The sequence below is a fragment of the Tiliqua scincoides genome, chromosome 1 (genome assembly GCF_035046505.1).
Source record: "Tiliqua scincoides isolate rTilSci1 chromosome 1, rTilSci1.hap2, whole genome shotgun sequence".
Classification (NCBI taxonomy): Eukaryota; Metazoa; Chordata; class Lepidosauria; order Squamata; family Scincidae; genus Tiliqua; species Tiliqua scincoides.
The window spans coordinates 105,163,411-105,189,559 of record NC_089821.1 but is presented as its reverse complement, the minus strand read 5'-3'; the positions used below and the strand labels follow the sequence as shown (position 1 = coordinate 105,189,559).

The window sequence follows — 26,149 nt, the reverse complement described above, 5'->3', positions numbered from 1 at the left end:
TCTCAGGTAGGTTTATATCCAGGCCCATTTCTGTAAATATGAAAAGCTCTTGCGTAAATAACAGCTTCCAAAAAAAAGGACACAGGGAGGCATTGCTTGCCTTGTACAAGCTAAGGTAGAATTCCCTATATAGAATCATAGTTCCTAGACAACAATAATAGTAATAATAATATTAATACTCAGATGTTACTGAGACATATATAAATACTCAGATGTTTGGGTGTTGTGTACCTGTGTGTAGTCATTCATATTTGATGTGTTTACAGATGGTAAATATCAATGTTTTGTAATATACATGGAAGTTCAACACAACTCTTCTTTACTGAGAAGACATTTCACTTCCAAGGTTTTCACAAATCAATGTGCAAGCCCTTGCTGAGTAAGCAACGTAAAACAGGAAGAGGTACTCACTGTGAAATGAAGTTGTTGAATCCTCTGGACCATTTTTCTGGTTGTAACAAAGTAGGAGGAGGATTCCTGAAAAAAAAAAAAAAAGTTTCACAAGAACAACAGAATTGAATCAGTTGTTCAACAGTATTTAACCCTGTCTAGAGTTGGCTGCTTCCACGATATTTAGTAGCAGTGAATACTAATAGATCAATCCATTCTTTTGCCAACATCCTTGGAGCTGTGCTTAAGATCATTTATATAATGTTTTTGAACCACAAAGTTCACAAAGTGATTTACATAGAAAAAGAAACTACTCTTCAGGGGGACATATTTAGATTCCTTAGGCCCAATGAGATAAAGCACATGTAAATAAAGTAGCGTCACTACTAGTGACCCCAGAACAGGCCCAGAGTTCCTAAGAATCAGCATCAATTTCCAGATGACTGCTGAAAGCAATCCTGGCGATCTTAACAGGGCCTCCACTGTTGATTGTTGACCTCAGGGCCCCTTTCCAAGGGACAGTAAAAGCCAAGCTGCCGTATTTTCCCCACAGTGTCCTTGCCATCATTCTGGGGCAAAGGGGAAGAAAAATGAGAAGTAGTAATTTTTCTTCTATAATGCTCCAGAGAGTTACGCTATTGAGGGCATCATGGGAGCAGCCACTAGCCAGCTGGCTATTGTTAAGAGGAGTTCCAAAGAAAATGATTCTCAAAAAAAGGCCCACCACTGCCACTGGCACCAATAAAAGTAACCCCTGATAAAGTGAGAGGCCCCTCTCACATAGGAGGGGGCACATTGGAAGGTTTTTGCCCAGGGCCCCTTCAAACCTGGAGTCAGTCCCCAGCAATTTATAATGCTGTTAGGAAGTAGGCCTGAAAATAAAAGAGTCTGCCTGAGTCAATCAGTCAAATGCAACCTGAATTGCAGCATGTTCCAATAGCAGTGGGGTTTGTAGTTTCTACCCACTCTGTACATGGGCTCAAGTGAACACACACGCGAATACACACCACTGGCATAGTTAGAGGGGGCAGGGCACTAAGTTTTGCAGGGAACCTCCCTACAGTGTGCAAGTGGCCCCTCCCCTTTGGAGCCATTTGGGGGGGGAAACAGAGGCGAATGGCTCCCAAGGGGAGGGGGAGGCTCCCTGTAAAACCTAGTAACCTGCCTCCCCTCTAGCTACGCCAGTGGCACTGGCACGCACACACACACACACACACACACACACACACAGAAAATCGAAACATAGTAAAGACATTACGGTTGTGTAATAAATGGCTCATATTCATTCATCTACATCTATTCAAAACCATTTCAACAATCCCATTTCACTGCCGTTTGTCATGTTGTCTGAGCCAAATGTGTTATTACTTTTTTCTTTTGGTAGAGAAAAAAACCCCCGCACAAAATGAGAGGGGAAAATCCAGAGTACTTGCAGGATATGCATCATTTATCACATTTACAATTGGGAAGTAATGTGATGGGTTATATTCAGTGACATTAATGCTTGGTCTCATGTTCCATTAAATAGGTTCATATCACCACCTGCATCAGAGAACCAGCTGCACTGCATACAAATACAATCTTCAGAGGTGAATTCAGAAAATAGGAAACACGTGAAAACATCAGCTGGCATAGGCTCTAAAACAGGACGAGCACAAGCAGCCTATAAGCAAGTTACGGAACATCTCAGACTGAGGATAAGGCTACGAAGAAGTTTGATAAGGCCAGACCCCATTGGCCCCTTGTGTCACCTGACACCTGCTGTGCACTCCAGCCACCCACAGTAGACAAACAGCTCCTCCTCTACAACAGTGCTGTAAAGCTACAACAGTGCTGTAAAGAGTACCATTGGATGGGTCTTGCTGACAGCATCCGTGATTTGAGCCCACTGGCCCTTAATACTCTGTGTCTTTAGTGAGCAGTGGTTTCTAAGCAAACCCAGAACAAGAACTCTCTCTCTCTCTCTCTCTCTCTCTCTCTCTCTCTCTCTCTCTCTCTCTCTCTTTCTGATCACTGGAAATTAAAAATGAATTCATTTAATGCTCTTTCAGACACAGAACTTAACCTAGTGATGAAGTGGGCAAAAAACCTAGCCTGTTCCTGAAGAGTCCTACTGCTCATGTTGACCTAGAGAAGGTGTGATTGATAGAAGACATAGAACAGCCTTGTGACTGATCACTTTTAAAAATGTATTAGCTTCAACTTGACCAACAGCAGTACACAAGAAAGTACACAAAGAGCAACTAGCATGCCCATGTCATGGAGCTACATCACCAATATTTGTCACCAATCACCAATTTGTCACCAATATTTATCACCAATCACCAGCAGGGGGTCTGGCTCAGCTGGTAGAGCTGCCGCCTTGTATGCCTGAAGATCTGAGGCTGCTAGTTCAAAACAACCGGAAATACCCCAGAACTGACGACACGCTGATATACTGATGAGCTGACCCTCGGTGGCAGAGAGGAGTTGCGTCAAGTGGAACGTGAGAGGCGAAGGGCCAGAGAGAGACCAGACCAGCTGGAACGAGGAGTTCTATGAAAGACTAGAACTATTCAATTGTAAAAATCCCTACAGGGGTTTAGAACAGCCTGCCTATGTAAACTGCCTTGGATTAAAGTCTGAGGAGAAATCTGACGACCAAAGAAAGGTGGTATATAAATACCTATATAAATAAATATAAATAAATATTTCATCAGTACAGAAATATGTAAATATGCACATTTGTCTTTTCCTACTCTTTAGTTCTTCGGACGTTCTAAGAAATAAAAAGAAAGCTTTATGAAATAAACTGATAGTGCAATCAATGCTGTACCACTCGAATAAACCCACTTTTTTTTTTTAAATCCACACATTGGCCCAATAAAGATCTAACCAAAGCCTCAAGCTTACTTGCAATACAGCTTGTATGGGCTACTGATGACATGTCCTTGTATCAGCTGAAGGCATAACGCTTCATTAGTGTCTGACTGTTCCAGCAGCCCTGAACGCTCCTTCATACAGAAGCTAAATATCCATCTCAGGGTAACATCCCCACCTACAATTTTTTTAACAGCTTTTCTCTCAGAGTAAAATTAAATCAGAGCCTGTGTATCCAGCTTCATCATCAGGATGTCAAGGGCAAGAAGAGCTCATTTTTATGACACCAAGCCTTGAACAAACACAGGAAGCCGATATGAAGTATTTCCTATATGCCGGTATGGTTACATTTCAAATAAAAAATGATTGGTTATGTATTATTTCTCAAATTAATTTTAATTATTCTCCAGGTCCATGAATTACCCAGATCTTATTCTCCCTGCTCTTCTTCGAGCACTCTGTTTGGCTACTGATAGTTATCCTATGATTACCACTAGGTACCTATGAAAAACTGAGAGAGACGACAGTAGAGAAATCTGGAGAGAATTGCTTGCTTCCTTATTTTTCTGATCAACAGCTAGAGCAGGATAAAATGTTCTTTACTACAAGGCCAGATCCTGCAACTGACCAGCTTCAGGTATGGTTATATGGGCAACATGGTAAGAGACTGTAGGAAACAAGATCATAGGTATCCACTCCTTAAGTTACAGGTGGATATTGTTTCGTTCTCAGTTATTTCCTTGTCTTTGTAAGATGTGGCATGTGCTGTCATTTATGAAACTTTTAAGAAGAACTGAAGAATCTCATCCTGGATTTTTACAAACATATGACACAGTGAGAGGGTTAATAATTGTGTAGAATTTTAAATAGAATGTGAAACCAGCAACCAAAAAACTGGGGCCTTTCCTACTGCGAAATATTTCTCAAGTTCTGGCAGTACCTTCACTATGCTGGTGCTTACGGCTGTTTCCTCACCACATGACAGAAGAGAGCTGTTCACCCATTCAACTGCACCTGATGCATATGTGTACCCAAGTACAATCACTGTCAATCTGTATCCATGATGTATTGGCAACCTTCAGTCTTGAAAGACTATGGTATCGCGCTCTGAAAGGTGGTTCTGGCACAGCGTCTAGTGTGGCTGAAAAGGCCAATCTGGGAGTGACAATCCCTTCCACACCGGGAGCAAGTGCAGTCTGTCTCTGGTCTGTCTCCCTGGCTATGGGCCTTCCTTCTTTGCCTCTTAGCCTCAGACTGTTGGCAAAGTGTCTCTTCGAACTGGGAAAGGCCATGCTGCACAGCCTGCCTCCAAGCAGGCCGCTCAGAGGCCAGGGTTTCCCACTTGTTGAGGTCCATCCCTAAGGCCTTCAGATCCCCCTTGCAGATGTCCTTGTATTGCAGCTGTGGTCTACCTGTAGGGCGCTTTCCTTGCACGAGTTCTCCATAGAGGAGATCCTTTGGGATCCGCCCATCATCCATTCTCACGAGATGACCGAGCCAATGCAGGCGTCTCTGTTTCAGCAGTGCATACATGCTAGGGATTCCAGCACGTTCCAGGACTGTGTTGTTTGGAACTTTGTCCTGCCAGGTGATGCCGAGAATGCGTCGGAGGCAGTGCATGTGGAAAGCGTTCAGTTTCCTCTCCTCCATGTTCATGTATCCATGAACAGTTACAATATTCACATGTTCCATTCAATGCAGATAATGTTGATTGTAAAAATGAACCCAGGTATGATCATTCACACAAAAATGGGTACAGCATAATATGTTAACAGCCCTAAGATCAGAGGCCATCTTTCGGGGAGGGAGGATAAAATATGGGTAGTTTGTTCAGCTTGAGTAGGAGAACAGAGATCCTAACTGTAGGTTTCTGGAGAAATGTGGCTGCTGACAGGGAACAAATACAACCCTATATTTGTGTCTATGTGATTATTGGCTCAACATAAGATTTCAATGGTCTTTAATCTGAACATGACATGACAATTTTCAAGCACTATACTCAGTAGAACATGAAAAGCTAGGGTGGACACAGACAGCCACTTGACCACACAGATTTTATACACATCTGTGCCCAATACGTGGTAAAATCCACTTTGATAGGATGTTATACCCAAGCTATCCTAGGGGTTACTGGGTTATTATGTGGGCAAATTATAAAAAATAACCACAAGAGAAACATTCGGAATGATAGCAATGCTTAACTTTTGTGTAGGGCTTTCTGAGTCCACAAAGTGGTTCCCATGTATTATCTTGACAGAGTCCTTATACATAAGCTATAAGGTGAATAAATATTGCCACACCTATATTGCAGTTAGGGAGCCCATTGCAGAGGCCATGTGTAAACTGGGGAAGTCCCAATTCACAGCTCAGTCTCTTAGCTACTATGTTACATCAGGTCCTATTCATATATCCATTAAGAAGAAGAAGAAAAAAGATCAGGAGAAGGAAGATACCTTGGGTGATGGTAGGAAAGTTTCTCTCTTTTCTCTCATGCACACACATGTACACACACTTATTGGCTCCCTTAGTGACATATTTGTCCTTCCTTCTTGAAAACAATTTGGTAAAATCCCAGATGGACATGAGACAGAGCATAAAATCAAAATACATGTAGGAAGCACCTTGGTGTTCTTTCTTCCTTGACTTAGGTTATGAGACCAGGACTACAGATCCACCACTTGAGGAATGGGAGGCCTGTGGTGTTAAGCTGTATAAACACACAGACCACCAGGAGGCAGTGTTTTGAAAAGAATGTCTATCTGAAGAGGGAAATAAAGTTCTAAGTTGCTTAACACTAATAGGAAATCAAGATCCCCTGTCAGCAATAGAGTTCCCTAGCAGGCAGAGTCCAGAGGGGGTTTTCCCTCAAGCAAACACCCCTTCTTTCCTCCCAACAGAGAGAGGACCAAAGGAAAGATAGGAGGAAAAATAAAGTTCTTGTGGCTAAAGGAACTTGTATTGGGGGCATGGTTTGAGACCCTTGCTACACCCCTTGGATATGTACTGAACTGGAAACATTTTACTCTATTGTGTTTCATGCACTCGCTGTCATTGAGCCAGCCTCCAAAGTCACAGCTGGTAAAACCAAATGGGTCATTTTTCTACCATCAAGGCCAGCGCCACGGTTCAGTAGACACCATTTGTCCTTTATGTTAAGCTGTGCACCTAATTACAGATCACAGTTAATAGATTTACAGTGGGCAACATTTGAGGGGGGGAGTCACTGCATTGATCTTGAATGCTTCTAAGGTGGTGAGCCTTTAGGGTGGTAGAGAAGTAGTGGGGGGATGGAAATATGAGACAAAGATATTTGATAAACAACAACTTACGTTGCTCTTATTCCTTTAATCGGATTAGCAATATCTTTTCTCAAAAGAGCCAAGATGGGCCTCTAAATGGACAGATGTGTTATCAGATACAGCCACATGGTTTCCAAAGGGGAATTAGCAGCTGAACATCAACACCTGACATCCGGAGCCAATTCTAGCAAACAGAAGAGCCAGGTAGATATCAGTTGTGAATTTGCTTAGAGGGGTTTGGGATGATGTGACCAAAGACACACCATATGTCAACAATTGTCAAACCTAAAAATAAATTTCCCAACCCAGTAAGCTTGTGTACTTGGTTCTTAAGGTAAAAGAAGCAGCACTAAAGGAGGAAAAAGGAAGACTCACAATTTGAAACAATGAGATTCAACGACACATGACTACATAATTGCTTGCATGAAGAAACAAAAGGCACAATCCTAATCAGGTCAACTCAGAAGTAAGTCTTATTTTGTTCAATGGGGCTTACTCTCAGGAAAGTATGGTTAGGATTGCAGCCAAAAACTCTTAAGTGTAATTCATACTCCATATGCTCTCAGATAAAACATACTGATCCAGAGCAGCTATCTGTGCATCTAAATGCTTGTGCACACATTTTATTTTATCTCTTGGTGGCCACTAGCCAAGAGGCAACTGGTGGGATTATCTATGTTACCAGCAGGCTTTACTTTGAGCAGAGCCTAGGGATAAGCAAAAAGATACTCATAGAATGTTATATAGTGGGTCCGTGCGAATAAAGGAAGGCATAGAGATAACAGCTCAATACATTTATTCCACCTTCAGAACAGAACCTGGCAATGAAACACAAGGCAAACACCCCGGGCTTTTACACCTGTTAGCTCTGCCCAGACTCCCCATGATTGGTGCAGTTGAAACATTAACTAGGGGGCCAATCCGATGGTAGAATTTCGATCCATCACCCAATTGGCCAGCCATAAGTCTGGGCCAATCTGTTATGCAGGATTTCGATCCTGCACAACTTACATACATAACAAGAACATACTCCCATGTAATGTGCTTAGGATCTAAAAGGCAAATATCAAATGGTTGCACTTCCATACAGAACAGAAACAAATGAACAGGAGGGAGGAAATTAGAGAATTCTCCTAATTCTATGCTCCAGCACAAGTATGCTTCCATATCCACGTTGAATGTACAGAATCACCCTTTCTAATTTAGATAACACAATAGGGAGAAATGCTATGTGTGCATCGGAACTTCTAGACCAGGGGTGCTCAAACCTTCAACTTTAGGGATGCTGGACCTTTAACAAGTGTATAGAAGAGAGAATTTCAGCAGGTGCAGCTTGTCATCTGTGGGATGACAAGTTGCGCTTGCTGCAATTCTCTCTTCTATACACTTGTTAAAGGTCCAGCATCCCTAAAGTTGAAAGTTTGAGCACCCCTGTTCTAGACTTGAAGAACTGCTGGAATTGGGAGATTTGTACCTTCTTGGAGAGCCACCTTCACTACATCCCTTTCTGTATCTGTTGAATCTGGTATTAAACAGTCACAATCCATGACACTTCCAACAACTCCCTTGAGAGACATTGCCACAGGTCATATTACTGGTAAATAGTTATTACACACACACCCCTCAGATATCCAATTCACAAAGTTGATTATCTTTTCTCATCACTCTTCTTCCCCTCTGCATTGTCTATCCCTGAAAAGCACAATCTTTCTCAGTTGCCAGAACTGGAAACATTTCAGCCATCTTCTGCTTTTCATAGAAATGTTCCAAGTAACCTACAAGGGACAATACTCCTTCATTTCCAGAAAAGACTGTCTCCAAGTGAATCTGGCATTGTAAACAAAAAGAAAATGACAACCCTATCAAAACTAGAAGTCAAATATGTATTTTTAAATTGGTTTCTATCAACAGTTACAGAATTGGCTCTTTCACTACTGGGACGAGGATTCAAATATTTCCCTGTTTTACACATGAAATTGAAGTCCCTTGAGAATACAGATTGAGAAGACAGAACTCTCTCTCTCTCTCTCTCTCTCTCTCTCTCTCTCACACACACACACACACACACACACACACACACACACACACACACGGTTTCCCACATAGATACCACTAATGTTATAAATCTATATTTGAATACATTTCAACCCAGATCATGTGGTTGCATTTATATACAGTAATTATAAACTCATACCTCACCCAAGAGAGTCCTTCTGGTTCTTATTGTTCATTCTTCTTATTCAGGGGCGAAAAAACCTACTTGAACTTTTGTTTGCTTTTCCCTTTCCTGAAATGAACGGCAATCATTTCCCGGGTACTTTGTGAATCATAAGCTTGCATTGTCCCTCCATTCATAATTTAGGTGATTTCTCCCCCACTCTCCCACACAATCCCCAAGGAGTTTTCTGAAACTCAAATTAGTTTTAAAACTCTGTAAAAGTTTTGACAGTCAAATTGGAACAAAATATTTCCTGCAGCAGTAGATAGATGCAGAGAGAGAGGACAAGACACCAAACAGATTTTTAAAACAAATGTTTAATCAGGAGTTTCTGGCATGTTTCCAACACGAAGCAATTTTTGGCAGGTGCCATACTGATGAGCAAAAACCTATTCCACCAGATAATTCAGTTGCAAAATTATGCAGAAAACATTCTGTGTTTCAAGAAGCAGTTTATAAATCACTGCATGAGTTCTTTTAAAAAAAATGCATGCAGTCTGATGGTAATTTAAACAGATTTTATTGTACGTCCAAACTTCAAAATTTGAAGTAACACTTAAATTACAGGTCATAAATCCATAATAAAATCTGCATTATGTTCAGGAATTGCATTCTTACAAAGGTCAAATTATAATCATTGGGCTGCAATCCTATGCACAGAGAGTAAGCTCCACTAAAGACAGTAAAACTTACTTCTGAATAAATATGCATTGTTGGACAATGTAGTTAAACGTTTAGCTGAGTTAACAGCACACACCTAAGCATGTATATCCAGCAGTAAGCCCACTGTGTTTAATGGGTCTTACTCCTCATAAGCATGTCTAAGGGTTTCAGGCTGGCTTTAAAAAATATTCTTATACAATAAGAGGGTGGTAGAACTAAAAAGTGTTTTGGTTGGAAACATCTGGATTGACTTTTTCCTTGCAGTCCATGGGCCACTGAATTTAGACGAATTTGGCAGCGGCAAGACTTTATTATTTTTTTGCAGAAACTGACAAGACATCATTTCTATCATGCTTTTTTGCTTTCCAGTTTTAGTTTCTAGGTCAGTGGTTCCCAAACTGTGGGTCAGGACCCACAGGTAGGTTGCAACCCCATTTTTGATGGGTCCCATAGCAGCCTATTCAAAAATAATATAGCTGTTAATTGCCCAGCAAAAAACTCAGCTCCTTGCAAATCAAGCGCCTGCAGTTTGCAAGCATGTGTAAACGTAGGGAGATAAATGTTTGAGCATCTTTTTTGGTTTATTATTAGTTGTAAATAAATAAATGATGTCTTTCTGGATCGCCTTTGTTTTTAAGTCTCATAAACCTAGATAGGCCCTGATAGAGGGTCGTTTAAAAAGTGGGTCCAGGGGCTTAAAAGTTTGGGAACCACTGTTCTAGGCAGGGCCTAGGAGAGGGGGGTGAAGGGGGTAATTTGTACCTGGGCCCAGGGCAAAAAGGGGGGGCAGGAGCCAAAGGAGGGGGCCCAGAAATTTCCTGGGATCTGACATTTTCCTATCTACACAGATTTATTGCCCATATGGGATGCTGAGGACATTACCATGACTGGGGATGCTGGGGACACTACTGATGCCACATGGGTGGGTAGACCTGGGCTTCAAATACTTTTCCAGGTCTCTACCCTCCCTTCACCCTGTTCTGCTTTGCACCTCCCTGTCCCTATTCTGCTCACCTGTCACCACCCTCCCCTGCTCTGTTTCACACACACCCCTTTGCAAAGGGGCCCAAAAGACATTTTGCACCCCCTGGTAAAATTCTTCTCAGAGGCCCTGGTTCTAGGTACATTCAGACAAGAAAAAAAGTCCATTTCACAAATACCTCAAAATGCAGGTGAATACACCCAGTTTGTCTTTCTAGTGGTCAAGTTTCATAACGCATGTTTAACCTATTAACTTTAGAGTTTCCCATAAGACATTCCATTTCTTCAAGGAGTTAAGAGGCAACTGGAATTAAAAGCTGTCAGTGACAGCAAGGGAGTAACATGAATGATTTTTCACTTAAAATCAATCCATGTCTTTATTACAAATTAATAAGTTGCTCTTTTATCCTTTTGTTGTTACTGGCATGGATGCACAGTGGAAGGATGCCAAAGAACAAGGAAAGACAAATGGGTCAGGTGTGTTTTTGTGCTTGATTAAAACACATCGCTAGTTGCCCAGACAATGCAATTTTGCATCTAGAATATTAAAAGATTTCAATTTCATTGTATAATGATGCATGAGGTCCTTGAAGCAGAATGAATTACTTTATAAGCACAGTATTTTCATGCAGGAAGTTCCACACAAGCCATGTGTGGAGCATCACATGTGACAACTGTACACATCTATTATATTACACATACACACACTAGGAAATCACAATTGGCTATGACTTTCCAGCATCTGTAGACCATATGTGCAATCAATATCTGTACTTATCTACGCGCCTTATGCAAAAATCTCTCCATCAAAAGGGTTTGAAGTGACCCTAGGTATCAGAAATGGTTACTGCTCGCAACCTTTCAGGTTGATTCACCAATGACCCAATCCGATTGAAGGATTACCTCAATGGAATGAGTGTTCCATTGGCATAATCTCTCGTATAGCCATTGCAAACACGGCTAGACCAATGTACACCGCTACAGGCAGCAAGTAGCCAGCTCTGCAAACCAACAGATGCCGGACACCCACCAGAGGAGTGAGCTGGTGCAAGGAGGGGGCTGAACAGGGTAGGGTGGGTGGAATAGGAAGGGGTGGTGGAACAGGACAATGATAGGGCTAGGAGGAGGGTGGATTAGGCTCAGGAGGGGATGGGATTGGTGGCAGTTCCCGCCAAATCTCAAGCCCCTTCTCGGGCCTGATCCACCTATGTGGAGCAACACAGACTTGCGTCAGTGATTGTGCTGGCGCAAGTCTGAGTTGCCCCATGGTAGCTGCTGGGCTACCATGTCTCAAAGACACCTCCAGTAGCCAAAAATCCCCCATGGGATGCACACAGGGTTTTAAATAGGACTGGACTATAAGGGCCAATCACCATTTTCCACCATGAGGTGACCTTCAGGTGGTCACCCTTATCATACATGACTGTTTTTTTGTGAAAAAAATTGCCATAGTTTTGTTTCCCAGTCACCATGAAGACAACAAGGTTCAAGCCATGGAAACAAAACAAAACCATGTCTGGGATGATGGCAGCAGAAAGAACTACCAGCTTCTTCCCCATTCGGCTGCTAGCAGAGGGAAACGGGAAAGTAGAGAGATAGAAGGGGAGGAGGCATGCTAGCCACTAGGTACTACTCCCCTCTGTCTGCCTGCTTTCTCCCAGTATTATCCTTGACAACTTATCCTTGACAATTATCCTTGATTATTGAGAGTATTTCAGTAGTGTGCCCACTCACACATTTCAGCTGCAAATCATCATATGGTATTTTGAGCATACATACACAAGCCAGCCTAGGATGTTATTTTAACAGCTTCTTTAGCTGTATGCTTCCTGCTCATTCTCTCTCCCAAAGACATTCTGTAACATCCCAAGCAGAGAAACTGGCTCTGGTTACCTTGGTGATAAACTAAAGCTAAAAATTACACATAATTGGTGCTGATGTCACAGCTCTCACATTGTTTCCAAGGCTACAAAGTACCTCAATTAATTGTGATGTTTCATTTCTCCTCCATACTGAAAGCCTTTTCCCTTTGCTCAGTAAATTGTTTAGAAGAGCAGATAATCTATCCAGGCCTTGGTTAATAAGGCATTCATAGCCTCTCAGGTATCTCTGGTAATTTATATGTTGAAAGTGTGGCTTCCTAAACGGTATAGACTAATCTGATTCCCTGATGACTGCATTTTTTTCCCAAACCCCAGAAAAGAAAACTAGCCACACTCCACCAGCTAGCCACAATCCAGCAATCCTCAGGATCTATTGTCATAAGCAAGATGAGGTATACATACATTCAAGGGAGGGCACTAGGATGCAGGTCTCTTGTTATCTAGTGTGCTCCCTGGGGCATTTGATGGGCCCCTGTGAGATACAGGAAGTTGGATTAGATGGGCCTATGGCCTGATCCAGTGGGGCTGTTCTTATGTTTCCAAAAATGGAATGCAGTTATCAACAGAAATCAGATTATTTCATTTATTTTACAGGGAAATGTCATTGTAGTATGAAAATTGGGGAGGGGGTTCTCATGGGAGACAAAATTGTATCCAAGAGCTGTTCCTTGTAAAATGACAAGGCTGTAAAACAGCCCAATCCTATGCATGTCTACTCAGAAGTAAGTCCCATTAGAGTCAATGGGACTCTAACTAACCCCTGCTAACTGGGTAAGAGGCACTTTTTCAAGTGGGTGCTCCTCTTTTATTTAGCAGGGGGAGAGTAACTGGCCCACCTCACCCCAGCAGTGTCTTTTCTAGTGGCTGTCTGCTGGTGTTGCATCTTTTTGGATTGTGAGCCCTTTTGGGACAGGGAGCCATTAGATATTTGATTTTCTCTGTAAACCGCTTTGTGAACTTTTTGTTGAAAAGCGGTATATAAATACTGTTGTTGTTGTTACTCCCAGGAAAATGTGCTTAGGATTGGGCTGTTTGCTTCCACCAGAATATACTCCTGTAGATGTAGACACAGAGAGAGAGAGAGAGAGAGAGAGAGAGAGAGAGAGAGAGAGAGAGAGAGAGATCACTCAGCCTTAGACTTTGAATCCTAGCCAGGCTCCTAGAATGGGAGAGGAAAGGTCCCTGACAGTCCAAGGTCGCAGGGGCACCCCAAAGTGTCCCCTGACAGTGCACCAGATTGTGTCTCCATTCTGATGGAGGGGTCATGCTGTGCACTCCTTTGGACAGAACGCCTATTAGAGGAACACCATCATGGATCTCAGGAGAGCTGGGACTTCCAGCATATGACAGAAGGAAACCTGCAGTAGTGATTCCCATGTTGCTGAGACAACATCAGAATCATGTGACTTTATCATCTCAAAAGCAAATGTTTGCATTAGCCATTGGACCCCCTAGCTAAGCATCACTTATTTACGGTTGCTGGAGGGGAGCAGTAATTTTCAGTATTTACACAACTCAGCTCTTGAAGAACTTTTAAAAGTGGGCCAGCCAGGTGCATGTCAGCCAGCGCCACCCTTGGATCCACTCACTGGTTCTGACTGGAAACAGGCGTCGCAGAATGTGCAGCTTTTTAAAACTGGAACTGAGGTGAGTCAACAATGTTGGCTTTTGGGCAACCACAGCTGTTTTGTTGTAATTTAGAAAAGCTTGAAAATGCGCTGGCATCCTTTATCACTCTCATAATCATCCTGAGTCCTTTAAAAATTCCTCCCTACTAGTTTGCCATCTCCTCAACCTGTGTTCAAAACAGCTTCTTCAGCTGGTCTGTTGGATGGACTTCCCCTGCCCATTGGACACTTTCATTGACCTAACCTCCCTCAGAAAGCAAATTGCCTTCCATCTTCTACTTCCACTTCATTCCTTCAGCTGACATGGATGAAGACTACATGTACTTATTTTCATGTATTCCTGCAATCACTGAGGAAGTGGTGGAGGAACAAAGGGAAGAGAAAGCAATCTGCAAGTATTAAAACTAGGAATTCAACAAGTCACTGCTCTCCCCACTGGTTGGGATGAATACGTATACCCACACCAACCGTTATTGCGCAGATCTAGCTCACGTGCTCTTCGCTCTTCCAATAGAATCACCCTGTAATTTCCTTGCAGGAAAAGGACAAATGGAAATGAGAAAAGGATGGTAGTTCCTTCCAATTAATCAAGGTACAAGAATATGAACCTGCTCATGTGAGTCATCTCAGATCCCTCTGTATAGAAATTTCCACCATAAAGTAAGTCCACTTCCTTACACTCCATATTAATTCCTTATTCTGTAATAACTAACCTCCCCCATTCAGTTCTAAACAACACTGTACCTGTTTTCATTTGCGACAGAACCAAAAACATTCATTCAACACACCAAAGCTTCATACAAAAACAGAATGCAGCAGTTGTGCTCCTGTTCATCAAAGTTAAACATTTGCCTCCTGTCCAAAGCAGACCTTATTTAACAAGATTTTTAGAATTTTATTTGTTTTAATGAAACAGGATTCCAAAGGCAATAATCAACAGGGTGCAGGGAAACATGGGATATTTTTAACACACTTCTTGACAGACATTCTCCATCCTTTAAAATAGGATTTTATCTTTTATTACACAACTGGTTCTTCTACTTTCATTGAGTGGAAAGTGCTGTGGAACAAATGTACATTCTCCTCAGTTCCATGTTCCAGAGGCAGTGCCTAATATTCTTTAGATGAGAGACTACTGGGCACTTTAATGGTGCATTTACAGTATTCGCTTTCTTTAGAGATAAACAAAAAGAACATAAATGGCAGCAAATAGGCACTTGTGAGGCAGAAAATCCATCAGAGAGTTATATTTGCATCTAAACTTGGGAGGCAGTAGTTCCATAACTGATGGCTTGTGACCCACCAGAGGAACCAGAAGCAGGGCATTCTTCCTTAATGGCAGGGGCAGTGGTTCAGATATTGCAGTGCTGCCGCCACCAAGGGGCTTATTTCCAGAGGCGTCACTAGAGGGGGGGGCGGTGCACTAAGTTTTGAAGAGTCTCCCTGCAGCATGCAAGCAGCTCCTCGCCTTCCCGGGAGCCCTTCGCCTCCATTTCCTCCACCACCACCCCCCACCCACATGGCTCCAAAGGGGAGGGGAGGAGCTGCTGGTGAGGCTAAATGGAGGCAAATGGCTCCCGATGGGAGGGGGAGGAGCTGCTTGCATGCTGCAGGGAGGCTCTCTGCAAAACTCAGTGCACCGCCCCCCCTCTAGCGACGCCTCTGCTTACTTCTTACCTTGGAAGCAGAGCTGGCCAGGATTGCAGGCCTCTCCAATGTCCTCCAAGGCTTCTGTAAACAATCCAATCATCAGCTATTTCCAGTTTTCGCACAAAAATGGAAGTAGTTGCTGATTGGATTCAAGGATTGTTTAAAGAAGCCTCAGAGGACATTGGAGGCCTCCAGGACCCCTACCCCCAGGTAAGAAAAAAGCCCCCTAGCAGCGGCAGTGCTGTGATTACTGTGGCACCATTGCTAGCTCTGTCCCTGCCTCCCTCCCCACCCACACAAATACTTACCTGGTTCCCAACTCCCTTGTAGGAGTTTAGGAATCTAAAGGAATGTGTGCTTTTTGTCAGTTTCTTGGCTTGAGCATCAGTGAGAGGATTATATCTGACATTTTTACTAATCATTATTTTTGGCATCACCATATAAAGATTTCCCTGCGCATGCCAGATCTCATCTGATCTTGGAAGCTAAGCAGGGTCAGGCCTGGTTAGTACTTGGATGGGAGACCGCCTGGGAATCCTAGGTGCTGTAGGCTTATACCATAGTCTTTCGAGACTGAAGGTTGCCAACCATTATATAAAGATTTCTATATAACTTTGGGAAACACCTTCCATGTGATGCCTACCACCAGAGCCTAAGCATTGACCGAAGTATGCATGTGCAGTGCAAAACACACACACAGAGGAGACTTAAAAAAAATTTTAAATGCTTCTTTAAAATAACAACTCTTGGAAGGTAATGTTTTTTTGATCCATGGCCAGCCATTCTATAAAGTGACTATAAATAGTTGGTCACTTGGTTGCAGGGGCGGTGAATGAACAAGCACCTAGCCCATTGGTCTGCCACCCTCTCCAGCCTGCCACTCCACTGTGTGCTCTGATCTTCCAACTTGCTGAGAGCAAGTAGTTCAGTTCAGTAAGACCTTTACTGGCATAAAATACAGAAGGGGAAAAAAACAAGACACAAATATACAACGACATCACAAACATAAACATCAATCCTTTCCTCACACACTGCCCAGAGTCCCAGAGTTCTGCCTGGCTATTACCCCGGATAAAAAGGAAGCAACCTTATCCAGGGACTCAGGTTCAGATGTGGAAAGGAGAAACTGGAGCATGATTGAATCCTCTCAGCCCTGCCTCTTAGCTAACAATGGGCCTAGATATTTCGCGTGTGACGCATCATGTAACGGGCAGTAGAAAAAAGTACATGTGAGCATCTCGATACAATCCCTACCACACTTGCATTTTCTTTCCAAGTAGGGGATACCACTAAACCTGCCCGTTAACAAGGCCAATGGAAGAGCGTTATATCTTGCAAGTGTAGAGCTCTCTGAGCCTGCGGGCACTCCAGGTGGTAAAAGGAGTAGGCTGGTTTCCCAAAACTAACCGGAACATGGAGATAGAGCGGAGAGCATGTGGTTTTGGCAGCACAAACAGCTCTTGTTGTTCAATATCAAGAATTCTTACTCTGACAAGTCTGTAAGCTACATCACGGCCCATCGTGCCTTGGAGAGCAAGTAAGTGGATCATGGCAGAGGCAGGCCCCTTCTTGAGGAAAAATCTTGGCTCCAGATTGCTGCTCCTCACCTGCCCGGTGCTTAAAAAGTACCAAGTGGGCAGAGAGAGACAATTTAGAGCCTACACCTTTTGCTTCCCCTCCTTTCCCTTTACTTGCCAGGAGTGCAGCCCACAGCCACCCTGCTCCATGCCAGTTCTGTTTCCAATGCAGAGTTCACATGCTGGTTTGACCCCCTGCTTGCTCCCCCACTTCCCTGCTCAGTCTCCCCTTTCATCCACAGGAGTGTGTGCAGGAGCAGCATTTTGTGGGGGATTCAGGCAGCACTAGAGTACAACCACCCCTGGGTAGTTCCGTGGCAATTGAGACTGTTGGAGGAAAACTGAGTGAAGAAGCTCAGATCAGACCACTGTTTGTCTGCTGCCATGTCACTGCATTCACAGATGGTGTTTTTTGCCAGGTTTCAAGCAAGAGAGAAGCAATTACTCTTTGGAACACATTGCAAAAGCCATCTCTAAGTGTTATTGCAAGCAGATCCGTCTGCCTAATTAACACAACTGTACATAGATCTATTGCAGTGCCACAGACAGGATCAGGATGAACTTTCTTTTCACACTTGAGCTTCAAATATCCTTCCAGCATCATATGATGAAGGGCCATTTTTTCTTACTATGAGAATTGAACCAGAACATATTTCCTATTACTCATGCCACCAGGGTTGCTGATCAAAAGAAGGAACTGCAGCCAGACCAAGCCAGCAATACAAACACCCTGAATCAGAATCCTCATGGTGGAAATCAGATGATCAAAGAGAACCAATCTTGGGCCCCTGTGGACTATGTAATCCTAAGAAACAATACAATTCCTGCATCTGCTACACACCCTTGGCCTTGTTTATTGAGAAAATTTCCAAGGCTGTGCTCCTCGAATTTTGCCTCCCCTGTCTGCCTCCCCCATGGTTGCCTCTCTTGCCCTTCAGACATAAGAGCTGTAAGTTAGCTTGGCCTTTTGCCTGCACCTCAGCCCCTTCCCTCCCCACGTCCTTCTGTTTCCCAGTATGTGCAGCCTCTCCAGCTGACAGTTCTATAGCATTTTCTTATAATAGAAGTCTACATTCATTGAACATGTGTTTTGCTATTTATTATGTACACACCACCAGGACGGTCAACTATGCAAGCCCCATAGAAATAAATGCAAATAGACAGAACAAGTACATAGCTCTTAATGTCTGTTCGTGATGAATGTCTTGGGGTTTTTTTGGCCTATTTTTCTGCATTTAGGGAACTCTAAACTCTCCAGAAGCTCCTGTGCAGGTTCAGCAGCTTAAAAAGCTGCTGGGGCATCATCTGCAAGCAGCCTTTGTTTGGAAACTTCATTATTCCCCAAAGTTATGCTGTCCATGGATTCAGTTTCTCTTCCTGTCTGGAATGGCTGCCTGACTGTCCCTACCCCCAGGATTGGCATATGCACAGTGAAGGGACACGTAAACTCATCCATCTCAGTCATGGAATGGAGTGATCAGGTGGGTTCCACGTTTCCAATAAGGTGTCTTGATGACATCATCAAAGCAAACTCATATTTCCCTGCCCCACAAGAAGTGTGGGTTGTCCTCGGCCAGTTGCTTGAGTGACCCATTTATTGGGAGTTTAGAAAGAAGCACAAATGTACCCATCTGCAAGTGCATGGGCTGGGATTCCTTCAGCAAACTTGGGACTGTGTAGCTAGATTGCAATCAGGAATTTTTTTGTGGCTTTGCCTGATAAGTGACTGTTCCCTTGCGGGGGGGGGGGGATACACCCCACCTACTGATCTAGCTATCCTGGCCACAACTGTGTTTTGGGAGGTAAAATCCTGCTTCTGGCTCAAGAAAGGCTCCATTGCTTCTAAAATACAGTACTGGCAACCTCTGTAGCTGCTCTCAGGCTGCCTTGCTCCACACACACACCCCCCCCCCCCACGAAGCACACTTGGGGACTGCCCACAGCTTGCTGGCTTGATCATGAGATGCTGAGCACTTTGGAAGATGTGGTGGCGCACTGAGGAAGCGCTTCCCTCATTGTGCCCCTTGACCTCTGGTAGTGAGGCCCTGGATGGCTCTGAGTTGGCCCACATTGCCTGTCTTTGTCACCCCCAGACCCCAAGGGGATGGTCATTAGCCCAAGTAAGGCTGGGTCAGGTCCTGGACACAAACTACCAAGGCTTTTTCCCCATTCAGTTGCTGATCTACTAAAGGGAAAGCAGGGAACAAAGAGGGGTGCATGCACACTAACCACTATGCACTACTCCCCTTGATGCGCTGGCCTACTCCCAGGTGTCCTTTTTCCTGGTTTTATTTATTTACCCAGAGCTTGTACAAGAAGAGTGAGGTATGTAAGTAAATGTTCATTGGAATTCAACCAGACTGGGGCCTGGATTATACCTCTGAATGTTTCTAAATCATGCTGAAGTGATAAAGTGAGATTCAGGCAGCAAAGCATTAAAAAAAAAAGTCTAATTGTGCACTCAGTTGATTGATTTAAATCTTTTTTAGCAACAATCTGGAAAAGCAGACAATGTTCAGCATGCCTCTGCACCATGAGGAGTTGTAAGTTTCCTTGGTTTTGTTTGTTCATTCACTGATTCAATTTCATTTGGTCTCCACACAAAGTTAATTGGAGATTTAAAATGCTTGTTGAGTCAAATCCATGCATAATAACAAGGGTACCATCATTTCAGTGATGTGCATCAGAAAGAAGCACAGACTGACATGCATGTGGCGGGCTCATAAAACCAATCATGAAAATAAAAGTATAAACTTAAAAATCAAATGCAAAGATTTTATTTTTCAATAACGCACACATTCTCTTTCATAAAAATAGATTTTTGGCCCTAGGTCATCAATCTCCTGACTAGGGACCTCCAGTGCCTACAGAGACAAATAAATCATACTGAGAAGACACTGAACCATGAAATGATTCTGTTAACATGTCATCTGTCTAGAATATATTTTCAAATCTTCAACAGAAGGGTCTAAATTATGAAAGGAAGGTGGTCAGATCTAGCAGAGTTGATAATTTGGGATTTGATACTTTTAACCTCATCCATCTGTATATGTAGGCTTGGGCACAAACATTACGCCAAAGATTACCCAATGCTGACTGTCATTAAAGCTAACCATTTTCAAGTGAAATAGGGCGTATAAATTCTTCCACCTGTGTTTTTCTTATGAAAAAAGCATTCTGTCATGGAGATTACAACATTTTCAGCAGAGATCCTATGAAATTTTAGGAAGAAGGGTTAATGGCAGAGGTACGAAATAATGCAGCAAAGAAGAGATAAATATCTAGGTCGTAGACAAGGAATTGTTGAGTGTAAATAATAATGCAAAGCAAATTTATCACTGCCAGGCTTTGGATGTTTTGGTGTCATGAATCTCAATTATTTCTGGCATGAAATGGGAGGGGAAAGCGGATTCATATGTGGTCAGAACACAGATTACAACACAGGAACCATACTTTTAGGTGCATGAAAGTCATGTATACAAGCGGTATGGTGGTTAGCATGCCTGACGGAACCTGGGGTCAATTCCCTTTTCAGTCATGAAGGTCCCTGGGTGACCTGGGACCAGCTGCATGCGCTCTCTCTCTCTCTCTCTCTCTCTCTCTCTCTCTCTCTCTCTAGCCTAACCTACCTCACAGAGCTGTTGTGAGGGAAAAGGAAGGGGAATAACAATACATGCTACCCAGAACCCTTGGATGGATGCAATAAATAAAGATCGCATCAAGCATTACACTCAATCCTTGCTACCCACAGATTTCCTACCCATGAATTTGCTTATACTCGTACATTCAGCAGGATTGCCACTTCCCTCACTCCATTTGCAGCTTCTTCTTGGCTACCTGTGGACTCCCTGGCATCTGTTGCCATCCTGAAGTAGCCTGCAGTGGGGGAGGGGCAATCATGGAGGCCTCCTCAAGGTAAGGGAATGTTTGTTCCCTTACCTCAGGGCTGCTTTGCTGCTACATTGGTGCAGGAAAATTGGTTAGGATTGGGCCCTCAATAACTATCTGGCTCATTAGTATTTCCAGGGTTTCAGACAGGAATCTTTCCCAGTCTTACCTAGAGGTACTAACAATTCAACCAGGGAGCAACTTCATGCAAAGCAAATTGTCCTCTACTAAACTACAGTTCTACCCCTTTTAGGAGAAAAGTTATCCCCAAAAGACTATTTCACCTATCATGTAAATTCTTTATCAAAGTGGTTCATGCATCTGTTTTCCTTATCTCTTGTGACTTCTGTGTGTATGCCTCTTAAGTTCACTACTCCTGTTGAGTTATGCCCTTGGGTCCAGCAGATTATGCCCCGCACAGATTATGCCCCCCACTACGCAAAGGCTGTCTCCCTTTCAGTCTGCAAAATGTAAGTGTCTATTCTCCTGAAGCTGCTAGAACTGCAGAAAAGTCAGTCAGCACTAACTACTACTGTGACCTGAATAATTTCAGGTTATTGGAAAGAAGCACGCATTCTCACATGTCTTGTGAGTGGCATTTACAACCCCTCAATTAGGAGTAGATCAGTCCAGTCAGCTAAAATGACCATGCAGAATTAATAAAGTCAAAATAATAGAAGAGAAGATGCTTGCAAAAGTGAGTCAAGTATAGCAAATCAATACTTCATAATGTTGACTGTCCTGTTTCTGAACTCAGTTGGCTCCTTCTGTTTCCAGATAATATGCTGCTCAACTCTGCTGTAGGTGACTGTAATAAATGCAGAATGACCTGCTGTGAATTTTGAAGCTACCCTCATGTCCGGGTTGCATTCAAAATATTACATTTTTGCATTAATTGTACTGTGAGAAAAAGATAATGCACTTTCTGCAAAAGAAATGAAACGGATTTTGTAAATGTCCCATAGGAACCAAAGTATGCTATGCAAAGATAGATGGCAGCAACAAAACTTTGCATCCTACACCTTGCCCTTGTCAAAAAGATTTGGAAGCAGGCAGCCTGAGACATTCCAAGTGTTTTATAATTGTACTATATTTAATATCTTCACGACCTTTACAATAACATAAGACCTTATGGGTCTCTGGTTAGCCTTGTCAGAAAGTTTGCCCAACATGTGTCTGCTTGCAAATCAAATAGAACCTGAAGCACAACAGGATGCAAGTACTGTACTCCTTTCTTTGGTTTAAGGAAAATAATGTCTGTCTTTCATCTATTGCTTCTGATACCTTCCTGATAACTGAAAGCTCTGAACTGATCATTGTTCCATTCCTCTAGACACAATAGGAGCGTTGTTTGTTGCCTAACACTCTAGGAACAGGTTATACTATACAAGCCTTTGGTGTATTATGTTGACCAAACCTTACATGTGCAGAGTAGTTATATACTGAAACAGAAAAAGTAACAAAAAAGTGCATTCATCATACCTTAAAGACTAACAAATAAGCTTTCGTAGACTACAGCCAACTCTATGTAGTGTCCAGACAAGAAGTGGCCAGGGCTGCCTACATTTATTTATTTGTTTTAAAAGATATACACCCCACCTTTCTTTAATAATCCAAAGTGGCTAACACTTGGATTCAGCAAAACAGTCATGAAACAGAATCAACAAACCAAAAATAAAAAATAACACCAGTAACTAAGAGATTAAGGCAGTGGTTTTCAAACTCTCATGGAGTGTTTGAGCCACTGTAAGTGCTTGCGGGGGTGGGGGGAGGCAGTGGGGGGGGAGGCAGCAGGGCTGCAGGGGCTTGGATGCACTTACCCAAGCCTCCTGCAGCCCCCCCCAGGGTGCGGGGAGCCCAGCGCAACCTTCTGCAGGGCGCCCTGCAGCTGTGAAAGTAAAAGCGGAAGTGGAGCGTGATTGCTTCACAGCTGTGGGGAGCCCTGCAGAAGGTCGCGCCAGGCTCCCTGCACCCTGGGGGGGGGGCTGCAGGAGGCTTGGGTAAACACACCCAAGCCCCTGCAGCCCTCTGAGCGGCATGATCCTGGCGATCGCACTGCTGCCTCCTTCCTGCCTCCAGGCTGCCCCCACCCCTTAAGGGGGCAGAGGCCAGGGCCCACAGTCCTGGATTAAGGAGTCAAAAATAAGTAGAGAAGATCAACTGAAAAAGATGCAACTTCAGCTTTCTTCAAAAGAGTGAAAAGGAGGAAGTCCATGGCAGGGTGCCACCACAAGTAGGCTCTATTGCACATCCCCGCAAGCTGCATCTCAGCAGGAGGGATTTGGTGGAGGTGGCGGCAAAAGAGCCCCTCCAGAAGAATTCAGAGCATGGGTAGATTCACATGGAGGCAGGCACTCTGAAGACCATGGTTCCCAGCCATCTAGAGCTTTAAAGGTCATAACCAGTATCTTAAATCACACCCAGAAGCAAACTGGCAAACGGGGCAGGCAAAACAACAGAGGCAGTCATATTCATAATGCCTCAATCATAGTTAGAAGTTTCATGGCTGCACTGTGTACCAAGTTGAAGCATGAGAAGGCCTTCAAGGGCAGCTCCATGTAAAGTGCACTGCAGTAATCCAAATGAAGGTCACCTGGGCATGGATAGCCACAACTTGCTCTGATTCAGACAAAAATGGCTGCAGTTGGTGCACCAGCCAAAGTACAGCAGTCACCTGAATATATCAGAGCAAGGCTGGACCAAGAACGCCCAGATTGATCTTGATCCCTCCAAGAAAATACATTATGCAAAAATGCATGTGGCCCTTTCCCAGTTTTAAAGAAAATAATGATGGCAGCATTCTAAGGTAGTCCCATGGCTAATGGGAAGAGGTTATTCTAAGACACCATCAAAGCTGTAACCCACTTTGTACAGACAGTATGGCTTTGCTGTTCTATCTTTCAAATAGATTACATAATACTGCAGAGTAAAATTTTATTTAAAGCATGTAGACCCCACCTTTCTCCTGGTAAAGGCAACTTATTTGTTTCTTTATTAGAAAATCTGTTCCTCAGGCACCTTCCACCCCATACTGGACACTCAGAACCCAATCCTGGGCTTGACGTGCCGGCTTACCGCCAGCGTGCACTGTTGCAAACGTGCTGTAAGGAATGTTTGCGAGGCCTAACACCTCGCAAGGCAAGCACCTGTGCTAACCCAGTGCTGGGCTAGCATCAGGCAGGTGCCCGACCTCCACCGCTCGGCAGTCACACAGACCACCGAGCCGTGGACAGGAAAGCAGGGGCGGGGAGGTGGCATTTGGGGGAGGGGGGAGGCGGAAAGGGGGTGGGCGGGAGGCGCGCTTGGGGTAGGGAGCAGGGAGGAAGGGAGGGAGGCGGATCTGGTGGAGCTCTCCATCAGCTCCAGAGCGTTCATGTGGGCTTCAACGCCTGATACAAACGCTCTTCCTTCACCGCCGACCTTTTGATCAGTGGTGAATCGAGTAGCCCAATTGTGGGGCTACTTCCCTTACCCGGGAGAAGGGGACAAAAGTCCCCTGCTCCCAAGGTGCCGCCCACGGCTGCCATTGGTGTGCAGGATGTGGCGGCGGCCGTTTTCGGTTCCGCCACAGCCACATGCCACTGGAGCTCAGGATTGGGCTGCCTGTAATCCATTGCTAACAATCAATTTCATTATAAGAACAACGTTACCATAAAACAGTGTTTCCCAAACTTTTTGAACCAGGACCCACTTTTTAAAATGACACTCTGTTGGGCCCCACTCAAGTTTACTAGCCTTTTAAAAAGGAGATCTAGAAAGAAATAGTATAGTATTGGCAACCTTCAGTCTCGAAAGACTATGGTATCACGCTCTGAAAGGTGGTTCTGGCACAGCATCTAGTGTGGCTGAAAAGGCCAACCCGGGAGTGACAATCCCTTCCACACCGGGAGCAAGTGCAGTCTGTCCCTGGTCTGTCTCCCTGGCTATGGGCCTTCCTTCTTTGCCTCTTAGCCTCAGACTGTTGGCAAAGTGTCTCTTCAAACTGGGAAAGGCCATGCTGCACAGCCTGCCTCCAAGCGGGCCGCTCAGAGGCCAGGGTTTCCCACTTGTTGAGGTCCATCCCTAAGGCCTTCAGATCCCTCTTGCAGATGTCCTTGTATCGCAGCTGTGGTCTACCTGTAGGGCGCTTTCCTTGCACGAGTTCTCCATAGAGGAGATCCTTTGGGATCCGGCCATCATCCATTCTCACGACATGACCAAGCCAACGCAGGCGTCTCTGTTTCAGCAGTGAATACATGCTAGGGATTCCAGCACGTTCCAGGACTGTGTTGTTTGGAACTTTGTCCTGCCAGGTGATGCCGAGGATGCGTCGGAGGCAGCGCATGTGGAAAGCGCTCAGTTTCCTCTCCTGTTGTGAGCGAAGAGTCCATGACTCGCTGCAGTACAGAAGTGTACTCAGGACGCAAGCTCTGTAGACCTGGATCTTGGTATGTTCCGTCAGCTTCTTGTTGGACCAGACTCTCTTTGTGAGTCTGGAAAACGTGGTAGCTGCTTTACCGATGCGCTTGTTTAGCTCGGTATCGAGAGAATGAGTGTCAGAGATCGTTGAGCCAAGGTACACAAAGTCATGGACAACCTCCAGTTCATGCTCAGAGATTGTAATGCAGGGAGGTGAGTCCACATCCTGAACCATGACCTGTGTTTTCTTCAGGCTGATTGTCAGTCCAAAATCTTGGCAGGCCTTGCTAAAACGATCCATGAGCTGCTGGAGATCTTTGGCAGAGTGGGTAGTGACAGCTGCATCGTCGGCAAAGAGGAAGTCACGCAGACATTTCAGCTGGACTTTGGATTTTGCTCTCAGTCTGGAGAGGTTGAAGAGCTTTCCGTCTGATCTGGTCCGGAGATAGATGCCTTCTGTTGCAGTTCCAAAGGCCTGCTTCAGCAGGACAACGAAGAAAATCCCAAACAAGGTTGGTGCAAGAACACAGCCCTGCTTCACTCCGCTTCGGATGTCAAAAGGGTCTGATGTGGAGCCATTGAAGACAACAGTGCCCTTCATGTCCTTGTGGAAAGATCTGATGATGCTGAGGAGCCTGGGTGGACATCCAATCTTGGGGAGAATCTTGAAGAGGCCGTCTCTGCTGACCAGGTCGAAAGCCTTTGTGAGATCTAT

The 26,149-nt window shown here is 44.1% G+C and overlaps 1 protein-coding gene across 8 annotated transcripts in view; it reads right to left on the bottom strand.

The window, feature by feature from the left end:
* The window catches only part of MYO3B (myosin IIIB), a 309,268-nt gene that overhangs the window by 241,002 nt on the left and 42,117 nt on the right, over positions 1-26,149 (bottom strand). For all 8 annotated transcript variants that reach the window (XM_066612192.1, XM_066612189.1, XM_066612190.1 and 5 more), the window contains one exon: positions 412-477. In XM_066612192.1, the coding sequence (XP_066468289.1) occupies positions 412-477 (66 nt within the window). The remainder of the gene's footprint in view (positions 1-411; positions 478-26,149) is intronic.